Below are 27397 nucleotides of genomic sequence, written 5' to 3'. Positions count from 1 at the left end.
GGCCACGGCATGCAGATGTACTGGTCCCACCAGCGCTAGAAATGACCACAGGACTGCATGGAGGAAGAGAGGAGGGAGACTGCTCACCTGGCCGTGCACCAGGGTGCTGACGAACATGGCCAGGTTGTCTGGCCACGGCATGCAGATGTACTGGTCCCACCAGCGCTTGATAACGATGCTGACGTAGAAGCCCAGCACGAAGGCTATGGGGATGAGGTCTCCGTAGTCGCGGCAGTGCAGGGCCACCTTTTCGAACAACCTGGAACTCAGCGGAACTGCGCGATTCCCAGGGTGCTCACACTCATGAGCCATTGAGCTACACAGTGACAGTTAATCAGAGTACAGTGAATGTGTTTTTTTTTTAAATTTGTGCGCTATTAAATGTGACAGAAGAAAGTGAAGTTTAAAATATGTATCGGATTAATGGTTGAGTACAAAAATTAAATCCAAGTTGACATAACGAGTCCTATGTTAACATTAATGTGAACCTTCCTTTATGATGACCATACTGCATGGGCTTTATCTCGGTAACATTGATGTTATAACGTCGTGATGTCACAACCCATGATGGCTGTCGGCTCCTCCGGCTCCAAATATAGAAGCCTATCCCAGGAGGAACCAAACTACAATACTCACTTCGTTTTAAATTTTTTTACAACCATCACCATAAAATAAAATCAACTATATAACAAAACCTACACCAAACGGTGTTCCGTTTCATGAAAACGTAACTACTTGAGGGCCATGTTAAGACACCATTTTACATATGTCCTTTTTCGGCTTATAAGTCCTGCATTCCTTCTACACTAGTGTACAACTCGCTGGTAATATTTTATTCTTTGCCACTTCCATTCCCTTCTTTCTACTTGTCGTACGTTACGCTAGCCTCTGCTTCAGAAAATAAGTTCACCAGTCAAAAAACTATGAACCCTCGTGCGCACGTACATCTGGATCGTTAAGCACGTGCAGATGGTGTAGCGAACGAGTCCCGTGGTCAACCGCATGAGTGCTGTCTCCACGTGAGCTCAAGGCAGTAGCGATCAGTGAGACAGTGGGCAGATGTAACAATGTGTTAAGAGTGGCAAAAGGGGGGCAAATGTGTTTGGCCATGCCCATGGCATTACGGTGCGTGGAGTTGATTGGATTTTTTGATGTTTCGTAGCGGGCTGTTCAACATATCTACAGGTAGCGGTGTTACTCATGGCCACGAAACACGAAGGCAGAATTTGGGTCGGAAAAAGTTCCTGACAGAGGGACTGGAGACGCGTTTCAAGGCTTGTGAATCAAAATCGCTTCCGAACCCGACAGGAATTGCTGCAGTGAGTGAATGAAGGTCCATCGCAACCAGGAATTGCTGCAGTGAGTGAATGAAGGTCCATCCGAACCTGTTTTGCGAGAGAACATTGCGACAATGAACATTTGGATTCGGTTTCATCGCAAAAGAGGCCATTACTCACATGATCGCATAAAAACTACCCGTCTTCAACGGGCAAGAAATAATCGGAACGTGGACTGTAGCTGACTGGCGGAACGTAATGTGTGGTCTGACGACTACAGTTTATGCCTGTATTCCAATGACACACGTCGTCGAGTTGCACCGAAGACCAAATGTAGGATTTCATCCTGGATGTGTGGCAAGGTCAGTTTCAAGCCGGAGGTGGGTCTGTGATGTTTTGGGGGAGTTTTCCGTGTCATGGATTGGGTCCGCTCACTGCGGTGACCACCAGCATGAACCAGCATGTTTATTTAAACAATTTGGTGATCAGGTGTTGCCTTTCAGTCAACATCTGCATGATGAGTATGCTAAAACTGATACCTCGATTCTTTTAAGATGACAACAGCAAAACTTCATCGGGCTGGACGCACATGAGACTGGTTTTATTAACACTCCCCCACCCTATTATATTACATCTCGATTGGCAAAATTCACCTGACTTGAACCCCATTGAAAATCTTTCTGACGTGTTGGAACAGCGGATAATAAGCCGAAATCAGCATCCTGGTTAAATTGGTGGCATTTCGCGATCAAATATTCGGCGAGAGGGTTAACCTGGAGGCTACTTACATGCACAACCTTGTGCACTCACTCACTTCCTATCCGAATCCAGGCGGCTATCAAGTCCAGAGGCGGAGTTACGCCGAATTTAATGATACGTGTAATTATTTCTTCAAGGGTGGCTAAATTTTTGTTCTTTGAGCTAAATATTCATGGTCTCAATTTTCCTGTATGGCGATTACCTTAAATTCAGAAGCATCAGTAGTTTTTTTTTATTTAAATCATGCCAATATGACGGGTGGACGTACAGCCGAACAAGCATTTATTTGTCTTACATTTACTTTTGGTATATAATTTTCTAACATAAAAAAATATACAATATGTTGTAGAATTTGAAAATAATGGACATACACATACATACTTCATTTTTATTTCTTTGTATTGATATTGATGAATGAAGTGTAATTACAACAGAAAAAATCCTTCAATTCTGTGGGTAGGGGGGTTGATAGGAAGATGGAAGAAAATGAATATTCCTATGTACCAGCACTTTCCCCACGCGGCAGTCAAGTTTCACAAATCATCGGCTTGATGTTTTTTTTAATTACTGATACTAATACTGTTGTTGAAAATAAAACGAAAGGACACTGTGACTGATATTAAGGGTCTCACCAGCCTGTTCACTAATGCAGTGTGCAGAGCTTCAGAAAAAAGACCATGCGATTTAAACTCTGCTCAACATACCCCAGTGGTGTTTGTTTACGAAAACACATTTAAGAATACGCCGAGCATGGGCGATTAGTCCTGTTTCCGAATTTCATTTTTGAAACTGTGTTTTTTTATAAAAGTGAAAATGGCTAGAACGCGTGTTTTTCAGAATAATATCTAGTCTTGAAAACGCTTGGTAGTGACTCTGAAAAGCACTCCTCCGCCATATAATGTTACGGTCACCGCTCAGATCTCACAGATATCCTGTGACGACGAGAAGACTGCGCGCCAGCTCAGAGGAGACACCGCGCTAGAAGCACCAGCGAGCGTCGCGCTTATCATCCCGTCTCACTGAAACCACATACACCCCATGACGAGGCGGACTGACAATCCAGTGAGAAAATATGTAACTCCAACAGAGCAGCTGGCGCGAAGACCAATCAGCTCCCAAAAGTCCAGCGACATATCTGCTCCATGCCCAAAACACCGGCTACAATGAACTGTCATGAACTACGCCTCGCAGCGCTGGTCAGATGATGATCTACAACATGTTCTTCACTGCATGCATGTGTTCAAAGGATCCGGCTTTTTATGGGTTCGTAAGCTCAAAAACAACCTCCGGGCTTGAGAGAACCAGAGCTTCGCCGGATGTTTTCAGAACCTCGGTGTACATACTTACAGTCTTTCTTTCTCGTCCAGCGCGAACCTGTAGACCCCGCTGAGCGTGAAGTAGACCACGGCGTAGACCAGCAGGTTAGGCCACAGAAGCTTGTAGATGCTTCCCCGCCACCTGCCACGAGCAACATGAAACCTGTCTCTCGAGCAACTCGTGTCTCAAGTTTGACGTCCAAACACTCCGTGTGCAGTTTGGTGTCAATCACCCTTCAGTGGTGTGGAAACACCGTCTACAGACTGTCGCTCATTAAGGCCCTTGCCTACCCGGGCACACACACGGTGCGCAGAGCTCCAGGAGAAACAAGGCGATTTGAAAAGTACCCAAGTGGGATCTGCTAACGAAAAGCATTTAAAAATTCTCTGAAGGCCGAAAAAATACTTTTGATTTCGGTTCAAGTTTTCAAAATGTATTTTTAAAATAGTTAAAATGGCTAAAACGTGTTTTCAGAGTAAATTTTAGGCGTAAAACAACCGGTACATATTCTCGAAAGCACTTAAGGGTCTTAAGGGCAGTAAGCTCCTTCTCAAATACCACATTCGTGCTGATCTATGGAAATGTTGAAACCATTTTCGACATTAAGATTATTTTTTAAACTGAAGTTTGGGACTAAATACTAAAAGAAATCTAAAATGTCAAATATTGAAAAATATCAAGGCTTGGTACAACTCACCATGTCAAGATTGTTTTATTTTTGTTTTCATGCAGTGGTATTTGAACTGCGGAAACTTCAAAATATTTCTTACCAAAAGTATTCAATTAAAATGTATTACTTTCATTTTGACATTCACTACAAGTTATACGTTTATTTAAATAAAAAGAGAAAAATTCGGGGTCATGTTAAAATGAACAATCGTGCTATTGGCGTAATAATCACATGCTAGTTTATCTTACGTGTTTCTGCATGCAGGATAATGCATACAACCACAACTTCAAAAAGTCTCTCGAGTGTAGAAATGAAGAATTTTTGTTTGGTGAGGACGATGACAGCGCACCTGAACAGCAGCTTCCAGAAGCAGCCCAGGCCGCTACAGGTGGCTACCTCCGCGGTGTAGGTGATGGTCATGGCAGGAAAGGGTGGTTACGTCACCTGTCACCTGTCACCTGTCACCTGCAACACCACGTTCCCTTCCCAACGTTTCAACACATCAAGCAGCTGAAGAGTAACCAACGCTACTGCCAAAGACGTCCCGGAAAAATAAAAAACGACAGCATAATGTTCGCAAGGCTTTCACGGCCATTGTCCGAAGTAACTCGGCTTCTGGGCTGTAGCCGCGTTCTTGAGAATAATTCGCCGATGTTTCGGTCGACATTGCAGTCGCCATCATCAGGTTGCAGTTACCTACTGACTACCTACTAACTGCTCCCTGATTATGGCGACTGCAATGTCGACCGAAACGTCGGTGAATTATTCGCCAAGGACGCGGCTACAACCCAGAAGCCGAGCTACTTCAAAAAACGACAGCAACTGAAATGAGCAAATATTTAATACAAAAGTGTAGGTATTCTAGATATTTCTGCATTAGTTGTAATGTGTTATCACTTTATCAGGACTGTACCGTTATAAACAATTTTACGCCAGTATTTAGGAGGATCATTTTTTTTCGGTGCCAATTTTCAAATAGATATTCGCAGATAACCGATTCCGATATCGACGATTCATCAGCAAACATTTTCGCTAATTTTCTGAGAGAGCGATAGATCGATAGCTTGGATAGCGATGTGGCTTTGAAGTGATCCTGATTGGGTGGAGGTTGGAATGCTGTCGTCACCAAGAGAAACGAGCGAGTTATTCCAATCTGTTCTTCCCTCGTAGCTTTCAATTGCAACACATAAGTGCCAACATCAGTTTGCAAAGTTAACGCCCGAAATCGCTCTAAATCTACGCATAGGCTCATCTACATTGAAGAAACGCAAAGTCTAATTGTGACTATAACATGTAGATTGCAGCTGGGGTGATCACCAAACCCCCTTATCTCACAAAAGTAAATCACGCCATCTTCGACTGTTTCCACTTAGTCACACGACATGTTTAAATGTATAGAAAGAAAGCGTCGTTAGCCTAGAATTAGTAGTTCATCAAAGCTTTTAAATGGTGCGTATCATACTAATATTATAGAAACGACAGATTGTGTGTATGTTTGTTACTCCTTGACGCCCGAACCGCTGAATATATTTGGATGAGATTTGGCATACAACTAGCTCATAACCTGGATTAACACATATGCCACATATTACTATGAAACCCCATCCCTAATTGAGTGAAAAAGGGTATAATAATTTTTATAACAGATAATCATAGGTCATAGACATACAAATAGTGAGTGTGTGACATTTCTCTAAGTCCGCCACACGGTCATATAGTAAGGCCTGGAAACTTTCTATCCTTCTCCTTGGTGAGATCCGTCCGTTTAGTGGAGCTCGCGGCGGCTAGCAAAATAAAGGCGCTAATAACAGTTCAGTTTTGAACTTCGTCAACAGATGGCGTTACCTTGAATTTTAAACGCGCTATCTTTTGAGAAGTCCGTTACGTCTTGAATTTTGAACACGCTATCTTTTGGGGCGTCCGTCACGTTTTGAATTTTCGTTTGTTTGTCCCGTATGCGTTGCTATACCATTCATCCGACTGCGATGAAATTTTGGTGAGTTGTTATGCGCATGCCCGCGAAGGTTTCTGAGTTAGTACAACTATTTTACAAAAGGTAGCGCACGAATCGTTTCAACAAATCTGTGTATTTCGTAACGTTTGGCGGCAGTTCGTGCTTTTTCGGTGCATGTGTGCACACACGTTACAGAATTGAAATTAATTAAATATAAACAGCGATAATTCAAAGAAAATTGAATAGAATAAAATACATACAGCAACATTTCAGTTCGCGTGTGATATAAACAATAGCTAGCCCGAGAGTCTTTTCAACAAATGTGTTTATTTCATATAGTATAGCGGCAGTTCATATGCTTTCTTTTTATAAGTGCGCAAACATGACAATTTAATTAAATATATAAGAGAGACAGAGAGATATAGTGATAGAGAGAGATAGAGAAAAATAGAGAGAGACAGAAATAGAGGGAAATAGAGCGAGATATAGAGAATTAAATGGAGTAAGATAAAGATATATATAGATATAGAGCTCTATAGAGGCATATATAAAGAGGTATAAAGATGGGTACATAAAGGAGAAAGCTAGGGATAGTGGGATGTATAGATGTATATATGTAGAGACATAGAGATAAGTAGAGAGATATATATAAATAGATAGAGAGTTGCTTTGTGTATGTGTACCTACTTCAAACAAATTGCAAAACAAAATGGAATGAGGCATTGCAATGCATACAGAGCATAAGCTAGATAATGGAATCTTTTCAACATCAGTAATCTTTCATTTTTTTCACTTTTTTCTATAGTGCTTTATAGAGCCTAGTTTACATACAGACCGTCCATTTTAAAATACATAAAGGTAAATAACTATACAAGGGGAGAACAATGTCTGCCGGGTTCTGCCAGTTATAGAAATCATTTGCCCACTTGACATTCAAATTAAGAATATAATTACTGTCTACATGTGACTTCGAAAAAAAGTCCCCTCCACCCTGTGTTCAGCCCGGGAAACGCCGGTACTGCAGCTAGTTTACTATAAACGGACTACACAAACGCTATTGCAGTTATACAAAAATACGGTTACGCGAGTCTTTCAAATTTTATAGTGACGAGGTTCTGGATGCTACTCGTGATATTATATATATATGTATAAGCATTAATTTTAAATCCGCAGAAAATAAAATCTATACACCGCTATTTCAAGTGGGTTATATGACTAACGAGATTAATGCCATATTTCACAATTTATTTTAATTTTTCTATGTATAAGTGTTGTGCATGGACACTTTAAAATTGTACTTATTTTTTGTTTAACAAGTATAATTTTCAATAAATTTTACTTCAAAGTGCTTAATTTAATGCTTTTGTGTACAATTATTTTTGATCAACTATCCGTTTCCCCCTAATAAATTGTATTTGATGTGATCGTACAATCTCTACAACAAAATAACTTATTACGAAAGCGATATATCAATTGCCGAATGTGTTGTTGTAGTCCTAAGTGGCGCGTGAATTAAGCATTAATATTTTGATAAAAGCCACCGTTAATCTCGCGATAAAAATGTTCATATTTTGTTACTTGATAGTTTGAAACAACCTGTTTATATATATAATTACTATATATATATATATATATATATATATATATATATATATATATATATTGTTTACAACTTGCAAAAGAAAATCCAGTTTTGTAACAATATGCTGAAGAGTTTGTTTGCTTGTACGCGCTAATCTCAGGAACCACTGGTCCGATTTGAAAAATTCTTTCAGTGTTGGATAGTACATTTATCGAGGAAGGCTATAGGCTATATTATATTATCAATAACATTAGGGATCCTTACTAAAAGTCCTATTTAGAATCAAATGTGTTGGAGGGGGTTAGATACAACATGCAGTACACATACGAAGTGTGTGTTGACAATGCCGCAGGCGCTAGAAGTTTATTTACTATTGCCTATTAACATTGTTGCCACGCACTAGATGCCTTATCATTCTTAATTTTCCCATACAAGTAAAAAAACACCCGTGTGATATTAACAACGAAGCAATCAGTACCCTCATAAGAGTTCAATTAGTATTTAAATACTTTTTATCACTTTAAATCGCAAACCTAAACTTTTGTTTTTTTTTTCCTCTCTCTGTGTTTAATTTGTTTTTTTTATTGCCCTTTTTTTTCAAGTATATATATTTTACAGACTTGAAACTTCACAGTAATGTTCCTTATGTTACGCAGGATGACATTTTCCGAAAATTAGATCCCATGGGTGGTTAAAACCAGGCAACAGTGGGTACTTTGTCTGCATGAGAACAGGATTTTGCATTGTTCATGCCTTCTGCGTCTCCATGGCAACGGGCATCGCGCGGCAGTGGCGTACCCACAAGGAGGGGCATGTATAATGAGCGGCGCAAGAGTGATCTGCCTGTAGACTGCCGTAGCGAAGTACGGGTACATCAGTTGTACGTTGCGTGCACGAGTCGGGAAACCATCGGTGCTACTCATTTTCTCTCCGGTACATTATACAGCAATGTAATAAATTTTCACTGAATTTTTTTTTATTTACCATTACTGTAAATGGGAGATGTGGCTTAATTTTTTTCCATTAGTATAGCCGTGCGAAGCCGGGTCGGGCAGCTAGTTAGTTATATTTTAAGTTAGTAATTGCCTTCAACACACTTCTCTTGGATTGGGCAGTAGTTGAGCCTGAGTTGCACGCACTCGCTGTCACCCCCTGCTGTTAGGCCGCGCAGTTGTCTCTCTCCTCCAGGCAGCAGCGGGCTGGTTGGTGTCTGACCTTGAAACACACACAAAAAAAAAACACCTGTCAAGGTTAAAGGGACACAGCATCAGTGGGAAGAAGTATATTGAAGTGAAGTTTGTGGGAATAAATTGAATTTTTATTTTATGTATTAAATATGCTCATAGAGTTTTATTATTATATCAAAGTATTAATGCGTAAACGAATTCCGGGCAAACCCAGGGCTGCTCGTCCACGGAAACGAAACAAATACGCGAAGGCTGCGAACGAACAAAGAAAAAAAAAAAAGAAAATCAAGTAATTTTGACAATGAGTAAGAGGAGTAGGGAAAAATATATTAATAAGCAGAGTTTAACGAAATGGAATAAAAAATAATTTAACGCAAAGCAAAACAGTTAAATATTTGAAAAATTACTTTTCTATTTTATGTCCTTGAATTGTGTCGAAAGCAAGAATTTGAATGCAAGAATTTCAATAATTTAAAGTTAACGTCTTCTCCAATGCGAATTGGATTAGGAAATATAAAATTAAACGCAAATTTTTATAACTTGAGTATTGTAATGTGTTGTAGTGGGAGCTTATTTCCCCAAGCGGATTTATCAAAATTGTTAAAATCTAAATTTTAGTTGGCATTTTCCTTTCTTGTTCGTTGGAGTTAGGTATGTTCAGTTACATGTACAGTATGCGAGTTACTCGCTCCTCCCCTCGCGAGTTACTAGCTCCTCCCCTCGCGAGTTACTAGCTCCTCCCCTCGCGAGTTACTAGCTCCTCCCCTCGCGAGTTACTAGATCCTCCCCTCGCGAGTTACTAGCTCCTCCCCTCGCGAGTTACTAGCTCCTCCCCTCGCGAGTTACTAGCTCCTCCCCTCGCGAGTTACTAGCTCCTACCATCGCGAGTTACTAGCTCCTCCCCTCGCGAGTTACTAGCTCCTCCCCTCGCGAGTTACTAGCTCCTCCCCTCGCGAGTTACTAGCTCCTCCCCTCGCGAGTTACTAGCTCCTCCCCTCGCGAGTTACTCGCTTCTCCCCTGGCGTCAGTGGCCGTGCGGGGCCGCCAGGCACCTGGCAAATATCGCGCCCTTGCCTCCCACATTCGTAACAATACTATCATCTCCCGTCTATGAGCAAGACCTGTGTCCCATGCACACGATCGTCCTATCAGTAGGTTCGAAAACATGGCGTTATACTTATCCGCACGACCTACCGTTACTATTAATGTTATGTTTTAAAGTGAAACTTCTTTACTGAGAGGGCTACAAATTTGAGCGTTACGAAAATCCCGATCGCATGAGGGGAATCGTTATTTACGTGGTGGGGGAACCAGTAGAGGAGAGATCGTCAGCGGCGACGCCACTCCAACGCATGCGCCAGCGGTCGAATGGGAAGTCAACAAGGAGGGGGTATAGGTACGTCGAGTAGCATGCTGTATGCTAGTTGTAACGGCAGGAAGGGAAGACGGCAGGGGAGAGGTAGAAATGACGCAGCAGAGATGCTGCAAAATTCTCTCAACGCTGCTTGTGTGTCTACTCCTAAGTTTTCGTAACAGCTAACGATTGACGCTACCATATTTCTTCAATTTTATTTAAAGAATCTACGATTTAGTTATTCGCGTGGAAAATAGTTATGGAATTGTGCAATCGAGGTTATAATTTTTATGTGGGTAGTTTGATCGAAAACGAAAATAATTTATATCTGTCTATACCTAAAAAGCAAAAAGTTTCACTTCTGTCGCACGTGGACTCCAATCGCACAATTTTTTTATTTCTGCACCCAGCTTCAGCATGTGTTGGTTCAACGTTTCGAGGAATGATCCAAACATCATTTTTGACGTGACAACGTCAAATAAAACTATGAACGCCGGCTGCACGGACGAAAAAGTGTCCCGTTATGCACATTGTTCCGTTACGCTGTGTCCCGTTACGGTCATTGTTCCGTTACGCTGTGTTCCGTTACGCTGTCGGCGAGTGCAGTAATAATAGGTTATGTTACAACTGACTAAAAAATTATGGTGATTCATATAATTGATGATAGATATTTGATTACAGTTTATTTATATGAAAACTTGTTCATAATTATATTTAAACTTTATAGCTAAACGCCAGTTTTTAAAATTAATTACAAGTCATCTACACGTGAACTGTTTCGTCGACTGTTTATAAAGTGAAGTGAAAAGTTAATGTGGTTTTCATTGCTTATTACAACAACAATTTCGGCAATAAATGTTAATTATTGTTTCATTTTAAAAAATCTGATTACTAGTATAATTTCAAGTATTTATTCTTTTATTATTAAAATAAAAATGATTCAATTTTATTCATAAAAGTATGCAATCATTTCATCAACGTTTTGTTTTGACGTCACGTTAAACTATCGTCCGTAAACCGAATTTACAGACAACCAATTTTTTTCTGGGGCTAATATCCTTGGATCGCCGATCGAAGAGCAGGATGGTTCAACTGGCCATTATCCAGCTAACTGTTGTCTCCCCTGGAGACACGCATTTCTTCCCGTCCGGATGGATCACTCTCCAATCGAGCACTGCCTGCGCCCTTAAGTCTTCCAATCGATAGCAGCTCCTGAGAACTTGACCCACTGACCTGTGACCTTCGCCCTTTATCGCCCCGTTCTTGGCTCCAGGGACGCTCCAAGGACCCGCTACAGCAAAATAATTTTGGTACTACTTTAAGAAAACAGTTACTTTTATCTAGATAACTTTTCCCATTGCTACCCCTTTGGTCCGACTTTGCTCATTAACGAACTCGACCTAAATTTAACATATCCATGTGTTACGCAACAGTCTGTAAGTATTTTTTTTGCAAAAATTTACGGTAGTTATTGTTTCCATAAAACGTTGCCTGCTTTTAACTGGTGATTCGATTTTTTTTTGGGTTGAGAGACATTGAAAAGATAAACTATAAATGAATTTTCCGGAGGCTGCACCGTGGTGGAGAAAGCAAAAGGCAGCCATTGTTCGAGATGTAGCCTGCTTGGAAAAAAATTATGATTGAATGAAACATAGGGATGCTGTTTAACTGACAGAAAACTATTACTTTGGAAATGAATTGACAAGTAATAGTTTGTAATAAATATTACATGAAAGATGTTGTAACCTGTCCAAACTACGGTTATTTTTGCATAAATGAAGTACGTTGATCGAGATAATAATATTTCTTACGAAAACTGGCACATTTTATATTTAAATTTATATTTCATTCAAGCATAAATTTTTTCCAGGCGGGTTGCATCTCGAACAAAGACTGCCTTTTGCAGTCGTCATCACGGCGCAGTCTCCGGAAATATTCATTTATAGTTTGACCTTTCAATGTCCCTGAAAAAAAAATCAACTCGCTACTTCAAATGCAGGCAACATTTTAGGGACACAATAGTAGTTAGGTTATGCCAATCCGAGCGCAGTGATTTGTGGATTCAGATTCAGACCTGTGACCTTTGACCTCTGACGTCAGTTCCGACTGCCATATTGGATTACGTTACTTCCAGACGCCATATTGGATAACGTCACTTCCAGCAGCCATCTAGGATTACGTCACCTCCGGCCACCATCTTGGATTACGTCACTTCCGGCCCCCATCTAGGATTACGTCACTTCCGGCCCCATCTTGAATTACGTCACATCCGGCCCCCATCTTGGATTACGTCACTTCCGGCCGCCATCTCGGATTATGTCACTTCCGGCCGCCATATTGGATTATGTCACTTCCGGCCGCCATATTGGATTACGTCATTTCCAGGAATTTCCATCATATTGGATTACATCATCACTAATTAGGCTTGTGGATTCCGATTTAGGATTTTCACTTTAACATTACACAATCGTCATTTTGTTTTCTAGAACATTCTACCATTATGAATTATGACATCACCACCGAAAAAACCTATGGCTTGAGGCTTCAGATTTAGGATTTCAACATTATGCAATCGTCATTTTTTTTTCTAGAATTTCCGCCATCATGGATTCTAGGTTTTTCTACCATATTCTATTACATCACCATCTCTAATAGGTATTATTTTTATGCTATAACTGATTTGGTAGGCATCTTGGCTTATATGTCTTTAACATTTATTACTGATTTTTATATAAATTTAATTTGTACATTATATACAAGAGTAAACTACTGTTGTACGCATATACATAATAGTTTCAAAGTTTCCTCCTAGGAAGTGTAGTGTTGAACATAAGTCCGAATATTCCATTTAATGCTTACGATAGTATCGACCTTAATAACAAAATTTAAACTTTAAAGTATTTTAGGAAGCACCATGGATCAAGTAGTAAAGATGCTAACCTCTAAACTACCCGAAATTTTATGTATAAAAACATTATTATATGCTATATTTGACTAGTTACCATTATTAGTCATACAATTAACTTTTAGAATATAAAACTTACATATATTAATTTTATGTATCGGTACCAAAGAACTAAAACTAAGAAATAATATACATGTTTGAACAAATCACCATATTTATTTATAGAGTATACTAAAATTATAGGCTATATACATGTATATACATCAATCCAAATTATTATTTTCAAAGTATATATTTTTCTCGACGAATATCATCTTGGAGATCTTCCTCTTCTTCTCGAAGTCTCCTGAGTTCATGAAGCACTGCAGTTATGTCCATGCTCCATGCGTCTTGTATGGCTATTCTTTCCGCAGCAACTTCTTCTCGAAAGACTCGTACCTCTTCAATTACATTTTGAAGAGTCTGCCCCTCCTCGGCAGCAACACCCTCCTCCTCTTCTGTAGGTTCCTCGTGCATGTCAGGCGATCCAAGCGTGTACTCGCTCTGGAACTAAAAATCTTAAACTTTTGTTTCGGGTAGGCGCTGTCCTCTGCATTTACACGGGCTTGGAACCGTCAACGCATATTTTGACTTATTGACACCACCCATAAAATGATGTGGGAAATTTAAATATGCGCAGGCTGCATTACAACGCTGAAACTTAAAACTTCCCAAATAAGTAAACAACAAACAAAATAAAATGTCAGAATACAATGCACAGACACTATATATTCTCACACATGTATGAACAGAATTAAAAACAAAAAAGACGACAGCAAAGATAGAAGGAAGAAAGAAAAATGAAGAGAAGAGAGGAATACATAAAAATAAAGAAGAGAAAGAAACGAGTATGCCCAATACTACCTCCAGTGGTTACAGTTCCATCTGCTACTACATTGCGTATAATTATTCCGGTCAGAACAAGTAATGGTTCCTCCCAAACACCTAAGAGGTCCATTAAATTTCCTGCGCGAAACAAAGATACGTAAAATAGTAGTTTTTCATTCTGTGTTGTGCCATTATCATTTGCCAGTGCATTCATTGCCAGAGTCATCACCATTATCATTGTCAGTGCCATCATAATCATCCCTTGTATCCATATGGGAGCGTGTGAATGCCATCATCCATGATAATCCTTTTGTCGTCCATCCAGGAAAGTGCCAGTTTGTTTGTTGTTTCAGTATATACTTCATGGTGAAGTGATCTTATATTATTCACATGCACTCTCATGATCTTCTATTTCATTAGAACTTCCTTGTAATCACTAAATGTTATTGTATTTACAACGACGCATTTCAGGACTCCCTTTGCCCTCTTAGTCTCCTTTCCTGCAGACTTGTAGGAATTTTTTTTTCTCTCAGCCCAACGAACTCAGTCATTACATTGCCCCCACACTCATCTTTAAATTTCCCCACCACCTCTTTGTTAGTGATGGAGTAGCATGGATGAGTATGGGGGTACGCACTTGTATCGTTCAGCCATTAATTCAGGGTCTGAGGCCAGGTCCATGTAGAAGTCGGCTGTCTTTATCTCGTAAATGCAAGAGTCTGTATCCATATATGCCAATTCAATATTATCTTTGTATCTTTTCTTCATTATATCGTAATGGAATCTATACATCAAGCTCTTTGACAAGTCAAGCACAGCAAATCCTGCATATATAGGTTTATCAATTAGTTTTTTTTCCTTTTCCAGCAAAACCAGAGATAAATTTTCAGTGTATACAGTTCTGTCCTTGAATACAGGCTTTGTTACCAGTTTCTTAAGTCGTCTTTCCTTGCACACCAGCTCCATATTCTGTCTTTTTCTCATATTCGCCATAAGTTTACCGAATGTGGCGTTATTCATTAATTTGTAGAAATCTTTTTCGAAATCGTTGGTTGAGGCAGTTCTGGGTATTCATATAAATATAAATTTTTTCCAGGTTTCCTGCTTGAACTGAAGCACCCTATGAACATTGGTCACTTTGATTCCATGTTCCATTGCCTGTTTTAGATTTCTATAATGTATAATATACTTCTTGTCTTCCAAAGTCGTCAACAGTTTTGGTTGTCCGGAGCCAGGAGCACATTCATTTATTGGTAAAAATGGCAAGTCTTTGTGAGAATCATGGAGTTCTGTAGGATATTCAATATCACACTCTAGAATGTAGCCAGTGTAATCTTGATCCGGGTACAGCCATTATGTCGATATCTGTGTCAGACCACTCGAAGTCATGTAGGGGCAGAGGTTGCGACATTGCCCAACCATATAAATTATTGGCATCTACATACTCTAAATATGTTGATGGCTGGCTTTCATCATAATTTTCTTGTATTTAATTATTATTCGCCTTGCAGGGGCGCTTTATACATTAGGCTACTCAACCCCTTATGCCTGCCTCAAGAAACATGTATGTGTCATACTCTATAATCAATTCAAGTTCAACTTTGGTTTTCTTCAACATCACATCGAAAGAAAATCCTGGAGCACTCACATAATGAACACAATCCAGACCATATGTACTTAAGCACAGTCTTCGGAAATTCTCGAAGATGTCGGACATCAGGAGTCCACCAGTATTCAAATAAATATCGCTGTACTCCCCCAACGATGTACAGTTGAATTTCTGCCATACAGCTTGTGCATGCTCATAATCTTCTTTGGTGATATCAGAGTTTGTCAGCCTGTTGTGGAAAGAATCTACTGAAGGTAACTGAGGCTCGTCAAATTTTTGAAGATCTGTGATATAATCATAAGGAAAAATACCTTTTCTGGTAACCAGCTCTATTTGTTCAGAAGAGAAATATTTAGAAGTGTTTTGGAATCCAGAAGCAGGAAGGTTATCGGCTAGAGAAGCAAGACTAGCGGACACTAATTTGAAAGTATCTATGAACTGTATGGAAAATCTGTCATCGAGTTTTTTTGGAGAAGGTGATTAATTTTTCTTCACTGTGAGGAATAATGAATATGTCTTTGTGGTCATAACACAAGTTCTTAACAATGAAATACTCAACGTAACCAAGATTGTGGAAGAGGACTGGAAGTTTCTACGGACGACGACGAAGTTTGTTGCATTAATTGCATGAAGGCCCTAGATATTTCCCATTGAAGTGGCAGTGGTTGTGAACTTTAATATTGCATTTGGAGAAGGTAGAGGAGCAGTAGCAACAGACATCTCCAAGTTCAAAACCAAGCATTACCAGCAGTGTAATCAGTTGCTTTGGTTCAGTGAAGGAATAAATATCCTTTACTTGCTCTCCAATATCAATAATGTCCTCTATGAACTATTCACCAGCATCCTCTCCTCTGTACAGAATTGGCTTTGATGGAAAACTCGATGTTTTACAAGTAGGAATCACTTCATTGTATACTTGCACATACAACCAATAGCTGTAGGCCACATGTTTATGGTACTTGGAAGTATAAGACTTGTCTGGATTTGGCTGACATGATTGAACAGGTTAACATTGCCTCAAAATCAGCATATACCACAATAGGCATTTTGACTGCATGATAGTAGTTTAGAATTTAAGAACTGGAGGCTTGCCATCACTTCCTGCCTGAGGCATTTCAACTCTCACAGGTGCATACTCATTGCAGAACTTTTTATGCTCTTCTAAACCCTGCTGCCTTGTGAGCCTAAACACTCGTGGTAAATGATGGAAGAATGTGAAAAACCGCTTGCAAATATGGATTTTATGTCCATGAGCAGTCACCTGAGGTCCAACAAGTTTTTAAATTTCTTGATATATGCATAATGTGCATTATCTTCATCGGATATATACAAGAGATCAAAGTGCTGACTCTTCTCTACTTTTGCTACACGTAGCAGTATGATTTTTGTGTCATCATGGAGTCCATACACATTGACTGTCACTCCAGGATTGTTTCTCTCGAATACGTTAATTTGACGAAGAGGCATGGGGAATTTAAGACCACTAAAATTAAATTTGTTTTCCAAGTCTTTATATCTCTGGTTCACGTGCTGTGGGTCGTTTCCTACGACGAATCTAGCCAGCATAGCCCACTTGAAGCATTGTTGGTCTTCATTATTTGGGTTGATGATGGCTTCCCTAGCCTTGATGGGGGCTGGTATTTCGATGTAGCTGGAAGCACGGAATGGATATAGCTTATTGATCCTTAGCTGCAGACGATGTACAGAAATGAGGGTCCAGCCTTTTCCTATGCGCTGGTACTCTTCTACTTCCTGGCATATCTTCTCTATGCTGGCTGTGACTGCTTCTTCGATGTCATCAGTTGTGTAGAGCGGGATGTTCTTATTCTTAAATGCCCGCTGGTCTTCTTGGTCTTCATGAGGCTCAGGCTTTCCATAAAGACAATCCAACCATAAATTGGATTTATGGCTCCATTTTCTTCTATTTCTTGTTTGAGCTGAATATTTATGTTTGATTTCATGCCACATTCGAAATTTATTTTCAGCTACCATTGTCTTCAATTTGGCTGGAAATGCGGTCTCAGCCTCTACAAATACAAACTGTGAGACTGATACTGCTCCTGCTACTATCGTTGGCCGAGATGTTTTGGGTTGAGGAGCAGTCGATGGACCAGGCTGAGGATAAGCTTCCCGTCTTCTCTTGGCCGGTGTAGGAACTGGACTATGACATTTGTCAGCATGTCTGGCTAAACTATCTGCTCTGGTAAACTCCTCGCACTTATTACATTTTAAAAGCTGGCGATTAGGATTGAAATTGCACACTTTCTCATGGCGCCTTGCATTCTGCAGCTCTGTGAATGTTTGGTTGCAGTATTTGCAGCTCACAGTAGCTGCTTGGCCAATTTCGCCAGCACACGACCTCAAATGCTTGGCCAAATCATCTTTACGAGTGATGGTAACCCAACGCTTCTCGCAAATCTGTTGGTCCTCTCTGTATGGGTTGTGGGGACACTGACGCTCGTGTCGCAATCCATTGGAACGATTAGTGAACACCTTATTATAGAATCCAAACTGTAACCCTAGAGGAAGCATTAGACTTACCCCAGAAGAAGAAGCAGCAGAAGAAGAAGCAACTCCGGATGCCTTGCTGTCCGTGTCGCTGTTGATGATGATGATGATTGAGTTGGAGATTATGTAGGACTTCTGAATTTGAAACTTCCAATGGAACGTGCGGTGACAGCTCTATGTTGAATGAGACGAGGAGGTAACCTAGAAACACACAATACCCAAACTAGATATATAATGTTCACATATATATCTGTAACAAAAATACTTTAAACTGAAAAAATCTTAGTACCTTAAAGATGATGAAACAGAACAGTTGGATAGCAAGACGAAACCCACGTCGAACTGAAGAAGCAGCAATGATGTAAACTCGAAGTCACTGCGAACACTAATCCACAAGCTCTCGAAGTCGATGGGCAGAAGCACACGAGCAGCGAAGAACTTGTAGTCAGGTCAGCAGATGAACAACGAATGAAAGATTCGGTCTTGCGCGCCTGCTTTTATAGTCCCAGCAGCGGTTGTTGACTCACTAATCTATATATGGGCATGCAGCAAATCCAAGCATCTGATTGGCTGAGATAACTGCCTAGTTTGCTTGTCTGTTTTGCTGGGAAAAACCCATTAGGTACTGATAAAGACTAGTTGAAACAAACAAGTTAGAGTGACTCATAGGGCTGGCCTGCTCATCTGGTAAATACCCATTAGTGGGATGAGGCTTATCTAAGGGTGCCAGCATGTCGCATTGCTGAAGACTAGTTGTGACATGCTACCTATGTACTATCCGAATAGATACTTGTACTTGCTACAAAAATTATTTTTCAGTATTTAATTAATATATCCAAACAACAGATTCTGGTTAATATATATTTTTGTATGCCTTAATTATTTTGATATCAATGTATTAAGTTTATCATGATTATTTTAACTAGGGTTTAAAGTCACCAAGGCTTGTTGCAACCAGCCATCATCGATGCGACATGCTGGCGCCTATCATGTCGGGGGATTCTTGTTAAACAGATAAGAGATCAGGTCCTGACTACCTCGTGACCTTTGCTCAAGTTGGTAAGAGGAGGATAATGTTATACACTCCCCACAGAGTTATCTCAGCCAATCAGATGCTTGGATTTGCTGCATGCCCAAATATGGATTAGTGAGTCAACAACCGCTGCTGGGACTATAAAAGCAGGCGCGCAAGACCGAATCTTTCATTCGTTGTTCATCTGCTGATCTGACTACAAGTTCTTCGCTACTCGTGTGCTTCTGCCCATCGACTTCGAGAGCTTGTGGATTAGTGCTCGCAGAAACTTCGAGTTTACATCATTGCTGCTTCTTCAGTTCGATGTGGGTTTCGTCTTGCTGTCCGACTGTTCTGTTTCATCATCTTTAAGGTACTTAGATTTTTTCAGTTTAAAGTATTTTTTTTACCAATTATATATATGAGAACATTATATATCTAGTTTGGGTATTGTGTGTTTATAGGTTTCCTCCTCGTCTCTTTCAACGTAGAGCTATCACAGCACGTTCCATTGGAAGTTTCAAATTCAGAAGTCCTACATCATCTCCATCTCCATCATCATCATCGACATGGACAGAAAGGCATCCGGAGTTGCTTCTTCTTCTGCTGATTCTTCTTCTGGAGTAAGTTCAATGCTTCCTCTAGGGTTACAGTGTGGATTCTATAATAAGGTGTTCACTAATCGTTCCAATGGTTTGCGACACGAGCGTCAGTGTCCCCACAACCCATACAGAGATGACCAACAGATTTGCGAGAATTGTGGGGTATCCATCACTCGTAAATATGATTTGGCCAAGCATTTGAGGTCGTGTGCTGGCGAAATTGGCCAAGCAGCTACTGTGAGCTGCAAATACTGCAACCAAACATTCACAGAGCTGCAGAATGCAAGGCGCCATGAGAAAGTGTGCAATTTCAATCCTAAGCGCCGGCTTTTAAAATGTAATAAGTGCGAGGAGTTTACCAGAGCTGATAGTTTAGCCAGATATGCTGACAAATGTAATGGTCCGGTTCCTACACAGGCCAAGAGAAGATGGAAAGCTTTTCCTCAGCCTAGTCCATCGACTGCTCCTCAACCCAAAACATCTCGGCCAAAGATAGTAGCAGGAGCAGTATCAGTCTCACAGTTTGTATTTGTGGAGGCTGAGACCGCATTTCCAGGCAAATTGAAGACCCTGGTAGCTGAAAATACATCCGTGTGTGGAAAAGATATATGTACTTATCTAGAAGGCATGAAAGCAAACATAATTGGCCAGCTGAAACAAGAAATAGAAGAAAGTGGCGCCATCAAGTTCAATTTATGGTTGTATTGTCTTTTTGAAAAGCCTGAGCCTCATGAAGACCAAGAAGACCAGCGGGCATTTAAGACTAAGAACATCCCGCTCTATACAACTGATGGCATAGAAGAAACAGTCACAGCCAGCATAGAGAAGATATGCCAGGAAGAAGAAGAGTACCAGCGCAAAGGAAGTGGCTGGATCCTCATTTCTGTACATCATCTGCTACTAAGGATCAATAAGCTAGATCCATTCCGTGCTTCCAGCTACATCGACTTACCAGCCCTCATCAAGGCTAGGGAAGCCATCATCAACCCAAATAATGAAGACCAACAATGCTTCAAGTGGGCTATGCTGGCTAGATTCGTCGTAGGAAACGACCCACAGCACGTGAACCAGAGATATAAAGACTTGGAAAACAAATTTAATTTTAGTGGTCTTTAATTCCTCATGCCTCTTCGTCGAATTAACGTATTCGAGAGAAACAATCCTGGAGTGACAGTCAATGTGTATGGACTCAATGAAGACACAAAAATCATACTGCTACGTGTAGCAAAAGTAGAGAAGAGTCAGCACTTTGATCTTTTGTATATATCCGAAGACGATAATGCACATTATGCATATATCAAGAAATTTAAAAACTGGTTGGACCTCAGGTGACTGCTCATGGACATAAAATACATATATGCAAGTGGTGTTTCACATTCTTCCATGATTTACCACGAGTGTCTGGGCTCACAGGGCAGCAGTGTTTAGAAGAGCATAAAAAGTTCTGCAATGAGTATGCACCTGTGAGAGTTGAAATGCCTCAGGCAGGAAGTGATGGCAAGCCTCCAGTTCTTAAATTCTAAACTACTATCATGCAGTCAAAATGCCTATTGTGGTATATGCTGATTTTGAGGCAATGTTAACCTGTTCAATCATGTCAGCCAAATCCAGACAAGTCTTATACTTCCAAGTACCATAAACATGTGGCCTACAGCTATTGGTTGTATGTGCAAGTATACAATGAAGTGATTCCTACTTGTAAAACATCGAGTTTTCCATCAAAGCCAATTCTGTACAGAGGAGAGGATGCTGGTGAATAGTTCATAGAGGACATTATTGATATTGGAGAGCAAGTAAAGGATATTTATTCCTTCACTGAACCAAAGCAACTTATTACACTGCTGGTAATGCTTGGTTTTGAACTTGGAGATGTCTGTTGCTACTGCTCCTCTACCTTCTCCAAATGCAATATTAAAGTTCACAACCACTGCCACTTCAATGGGAAATATCTAGGGCCTTCATGCAATTAATGCAACAAACTTCGTCGTCGTCCGTAGAAACTTCCAGTCCTCTTCCACAATCTTGGTTACATTGAGTATTTCATTGTTAAGAACTTGTGTTATGACCACAAAGACATATTCATTATTCCTCACAGTGAAGAAAAATTAATCACCTTCTCCAAAAAAACTCGATGACAGATTTTCCATACAGTTCATAGATACTTTCAAATTAGTGTCCGCTAGTCTTGCTTCTCTAGCCGATAACCTTCCTGCTTCTGGATTCCAAAACACTTCTAAATATTTCTCTTCTGAACAAATAGAGCTGGTTACCAGAAAAGGTATTTTTCCTTATGATTATATCACAGATCTTCAAAAATTTGACGAGCCTCAGTTACCTTCAGTAGATTCTTTCCACAACAGGCTGACAAACTCTGATATCACCAAAGAAGATTATGAGCATGCACAAGCTGTATGGCAGAAATTCAACTGTACATCGTTGGGGGAGTACAGCGATATTTATTTGAATACTGGTGGACTCCTGATGTCCGACATCTTCGAGAATTTCCGAAGACTGTGCTTAAGTACATATGGTATGGATTGTGTTCATTATGTGAGTGCTCCAGGATTTTCTTTCGATGTGATGTTGAAGAAAACCAAAGTTGAACTTGAATTGATTATAGAGTATGACACATACATGTTTCTTGAGGCAGGCATAAGGGGTTGAGTAGCCTAATGTATAAAGCGCCCCTGCAAGGCGAATAATAATTAAATACAAGAAAATTATGATGAAAGCCAGCCATCAACATATTTAGAGTATGTAGATGCCAATAATTTATATGGTTGGGCAATGTCGCAACCTCTGCCCCTACATGACTTCGAGTGGTCTGACACAGATATCGACATAATGGCTGTACCCGGATCAAGATTACACTGGCTACATTCTAGAGTGTGATATTGAATATCCTACAGAACTCCATGATTCTCACAAAGACTTGCCATTTTTACCAATAAATGAATGTGCTCCTGGCTCCGGACAACCAAAACTGTTGACGACTTTGGAAGACAAGAAGTATATTATACATTATAGAAATCTAAAACAGGCAATGGAACATGGAATCAAAGTGACCAATGTTCATAGGGTGCTTCAGTTCAAGCAGGAAACCTGGAAAAAATTTATATTTATATGAATACCCAGAACTGCCTCAACCAACGATTTCGAAAAAGATTTCTACAAATTAATGAATAACGCCACATTCGGTAAACTTATGGCGAATATGAGAAAAAGACAGAATATGGAGCTGGTGTGCAAGGAAAGACGACTTAAGAAACTGGTAACAAAGCCTGTATTCAAGGACAGAACTGTATACACTGAAAATTTATCTCTGGTTTTGCTGGAAAAGGAAAAAAAAAACTAATTGATAAACCTATATATGCAGGATTTGCTGTGCTTGACTTGTCAAAGAGCTTGATGTATAGATTACATTACGATATAATGAAGAAAAGATACAAAGATAATATTGAATTGGCATATATGGATACAGACTCTTGCATTTACGAGATAAAGACAGCCGACTTCTACATGGACCTGGCCTCAGACCCTGAATTAATGGCTGAACGATACAAGTGCGTACCCCCATACTCATCCATGCTACTCCATCACTAACAAAGAGGTGGTGGGGAAATTTAAAGATGAGTGTGGGGGCAATGTAATGACTGAGTTAGTAGGGCTGAGAGAAAAAAAAATTCCTACAAGTCTGCAGGAAAGGAGACTAAGAATGCAAAGGGAGTCCTGAAATGCGTCGTTGTAAATACAATAACATTTAGTGATTACAAGGAAGTTCTAATGAAACAGAAGATCATGAGAGTGCATGTGAATAATATAAGATCACTTCACCATGAAGTATATACTGAAACAACAAACAAACTGGCACTTTCCTGGATGGACGACAAAAGGATTATCATGGATGATGGCATACACACGCTCCCATATGGATACAATGGATGATTATGATGCCACTGACAATGATAATGGTGATGACTCTGGCAATGAATGCACTGGCAAATGATAATGGCACAACACAGAATGAAATCTACTATTTTACGTATCTTTGTTTCGCGCAGGAAATTTAATGGACCTCTTAGGTGTTTGGGAGGAACCATTACTTGTTCTGACCGGAATAATTATACGCAATGTAGTAGCAGATGGAACTGTAACCACTGGAGGTAGTATTGGGCATACATTTTTCTTTCTCTTCTTTATTTTTATGTCTTCCTCTCTTCTTCTCTTCATTTTTCTTTCTTCCTTCTATCTTTGCTGTCGTCTTTTTTGTTTTTAATTCTGTTCATACATGTGTGAGAATATACAGTGTCTGTGCATTGTATTCTCACATTTTTTTTTGTTGTTTACTAATTTGGGAAGTTTTAAGTTTCAGCATTGTAATGAAGCCTGCGCTTATTTAAATTTACGACATCACTTTATGGGTGGTGTCTATAAGTCAAAATATGCGTTGACGGTTCCAAGCCCGTGTAAATGCAGAGGACAGCGCCTACCCGAAACAAAAGTTTAAGATTTTTAGTTCCAGAGCGAGTACACGCTTGGATCGCCTGACATGCACGAGGAACCTACAGAAGAGGAGGAGGGTGTTGCTGCCGAGGAGGGGCAGACTCTTCAAAATGTCATTGAAGAATTACGAGTCTTTCGCAAGAAGTTGCTGCGGAAAGAATAGCCATACAAGATGCATGGAGCATGGACATAACTGCAGTGCTTCATGAACTCAGGAGACTTCGAGAAGAAGAGGAAGATCTCCAAGATGATATTCGTCTAGAAAAAAAAATGCTTCGAAAATAATAGTTTTGATTGATGTATATACAAGTGTATATAATATTAGTATACTCTATAAATACATATGGTGTTGTTCAAACATGTTTTATGTTATTTCGTAATTTAGTTCCTTGGTACCGATACATAAAATTAATATATGAAAGTTTTATATTCTAAAAGTTAATTGTATGACTAAGAATGGTAACTAGTCAAATATCTATGTATATATATACAAATTTAGCTTCCGTATGTATTTGGCCGCAAAACTCGGAAAGTATACGATGGTTTGGATTGAAATTTTTACAGAACATTGCATCTTAACAGAAGAGTGTTTATATGAAATAAAAGTTTGGGAAAATCCACCGGAAAAGTCGGAAAAAAAAGTTTCTATAACTAAATATCATGGTCACCCAACTTAGTTGTGACCACGCTCGACGATGCTGTACCATATTGTCGAAGTTCAAGCACATCAGGCTACTCGACCATTGTGCCTTGACTACTATAATTTACACAAATATGTATATATATATATATATATATATATATATATATATATATATATATATATATATATATATTTCAAGAAAGAATAAAAAACTTTATTTAATTTGAAAGTATATTCTTTCGACTCTATTGATAAAAATACGTTTAAATTAAAAAATACATTTCGTACAATACATTTGAAAATTAAATAATTCTTATCTTATAGCTTATATCTTATATATTGCTATTATAATTTGTTATAATCACGTACGTTGTTATGATAATTGTTGATATATCAAACCGGTTGTCATATCAACCCTGTTGTCATAGCAAAATGTGTTTGTTGATTTTTCCAACAATAATCTTTTAACACTTTTGTTTTGTTTTCTAATAAGCCAAATATTGATTAAGCACAAAATGTGTCACTGTGACCAGTTTATGTGTATGGTATCAATACTAATATTATAAATGCGAAAGTAACTCTGTCTGTCTGTCTGTCTGTCTGTCTGTCTGTCTGTCTGTCTGTTTGTTACCTTTTCCCGGCTGAACGGCTGAACGGATCGTAATGAAATTTGGCAAGGAGCTAGATTATATCCTGGGGATGGACATAGGCTATCTTTTGTCTAAAAAAAAATCTTTAAACGGGTTAAAAAAATATATCTTAATTTTATGTAATGTGTGTCATAGATATACAAACTGTTAGTGTCATTTCTCTATGCCTGCCGAGCAATAGCTTTCAAGCCATTACATTACGTTTTTCTATTGTAAGCAACTAAGTAGAGAGTAAGAAATAATAAAGATCTTGACAGTTTGTAGTGTCGCCATATTTGTTTCAATTTTCAATACTGTTTTTGTATATTACAATTTAAATTGCAGAAAAAAATCATTATTCATATGTAGGTAATAATTTTTTCTATTTGTCAATATTGTTATTATGGTAGATAGGAGTACAGTAAATGCCTACATTCTTATTTCCTTTATATCTCTTTCGATTTGGAGTGTTTCCATGCCATTCGCCCCCCCCCCCCCAGGTGGTTAAAGCCCCAAAATTTCGAAAGTTTAAAAAATTTTAAAAATATTTCTCTTTCGATTTAAAGTGTTTTCGAGCCATTCAGGGTCCTCGAACCTCCCGGGAAAAAGCCCCAAAATCTCGAAAATTTCAGGAATTTCAAATATCATTTCTTTCGAGATGGAGAGTTCCAAACCATTCGAGGTCCTGAACATCCACTTTCCGCAAAAGTGAAAGCCCCAAAATTTCGAAATATAAGAATATATATAAATGGATGTTGGCATGTATGACGTCGATAAACTCTTACACCGTTTGACCGATCGCCATGAAAGTTGGCACATCGAAGTGTTTTTATCATGAAGAAGGTTTTTATGCTATCCATTTTTTTTGTAACTCGCCGCTAGATGGCGCTGTAGCGCATCAACTTCTAAACCTTTCAACCGATCGCCATGGGTAAACAGAAAATCATAGGTCACAGATACACAAACACTAATTATGTGTCATTTCTTAATGTCCAACACACTGGACATATCGCGATCCATTTTGCTGTAACTCGCGGACAATATATCACCCGGTGTTCAGCCCGGGCAAAGCCGGGTACTGCAGCTAGTAGCATATATTAATGTTCTTATACATAAAATTTCAGGTAGTCTAGAGGTTAGCGTCTTTGCTACTTGATCCATGGTGCTTCCTAAAATACCTACTTCAAAGTTTAAATTTTGTTATTAAGGTCGATACTATCGTAAGCATTAAATGGAATATTCGGACTTATGTTCAACACTACTTTTCCTAGAAGGAATATTTCAAACAATTATATGAAGGCGTACAAGTGTAGTTTACTCTTGTATATAATGTACAAATTAAATTTATATAAAATCAGTAATAAAAGTTAAAGACATAATCCAAGATGGCTACCAAATCAGTTATAGCATAAAAATAATACCTTTTAGAGATGGTGATGTAATAGAATTTGGTAGAAAAAATCTAGAATCTATGATGGCGGAAATTCTAGATAAAAAAATGACGATTGCATAATGTTGAAATCCTAAATCCGAAGCCTCAAGCCATAGGTATTTTCGGTGGTGATGTCATAATTCATAATGGTAGAAAGTTCTAGAAAACAAATTGACGATTGCGTAATGTTAAATTGAAAATCCTAAATCCGAATCCACAAGCCGCATTAGTGATGATGTAATCTAATATGATGGAAATTCCTGTAAATGATGTAATCCAAGATGGCGGCTGGAAATGACTGTAATTCAATATGGCGACCGGAAGGACGTAATCCAATATGGCGGCCGGAAGTGACGTAATCCAAGATTGGGGCCGGATGTGACATAATCCAAGATGGCAGCAGGAAGTGACATAACCCAAGATGGCGCCCGGAAGTGACGTAATCCAAGATGGCGGCCGGAAGTGACGTCAGAGGTCACAGATCCGAATCCGAATCCACAATCTACTGCGCTCGGATCGGCATAACCTAACTACTCACAATAACTACCGTAAATATTTAAAAAAATTACTTACAGATTGTTATGTAA

At 39.3% G+C, this 27397-nt stretch overlaps 1 protein-coding gene across 1 annotated transcript in view; it reads right to left on the bottom strand.

Moving 5' to 3' along the window:
* Window positions 1–27397, bottom strand: part of LOC134538846 (bestrophin homolog 22-like) — a 125389-nt gene that overhangs the window by 62778 nt on the left and 35214 nt on the right. The window contains exons 2-6 of the mRNA XM_063380391.1: window positions 18023–18190; window positions 8657–8774; window positions 4373–4488; window positions 3384–3494; window positions 88–259 (exon numbers count right to left, since the gene is read on the bottom strand). Of these exons, the coding sequence (XP_063236461.1) occupies window positions 88–259; window positions 3384–3494; window positions 4373–4443 (354 nt within the window). The 5' untranslated portion in view covers window positions 4444–4488; window positions 8657–8774; window positions 18023–18190. The remainder of the gene's footprint in view (window positions 1–87; window positions 260–3383; window positions 3495–4372; window positions 4489–8656; window positions 8775–18022; window positions 18191–27397) is intronic.

Source organism: Bacillus rossius, chromosome 14, assembly GCF_032445375.1.
Source record: "Bacillus rossius redtenbacheri isolate Brsri chromosome 14, Brsri_v3, whole genome shotgun sequence".
Taxonomy (NCBI): domain Eukaryota; kingdom Metazoa; phylum Arthropoda; class Insecta; order Phasmatodea; family Bacillidae; genus Bacillus; species Bacillus rossius.
This window is presented reverse-complemented; position numbering and strand designations above follow the sequence as displayed.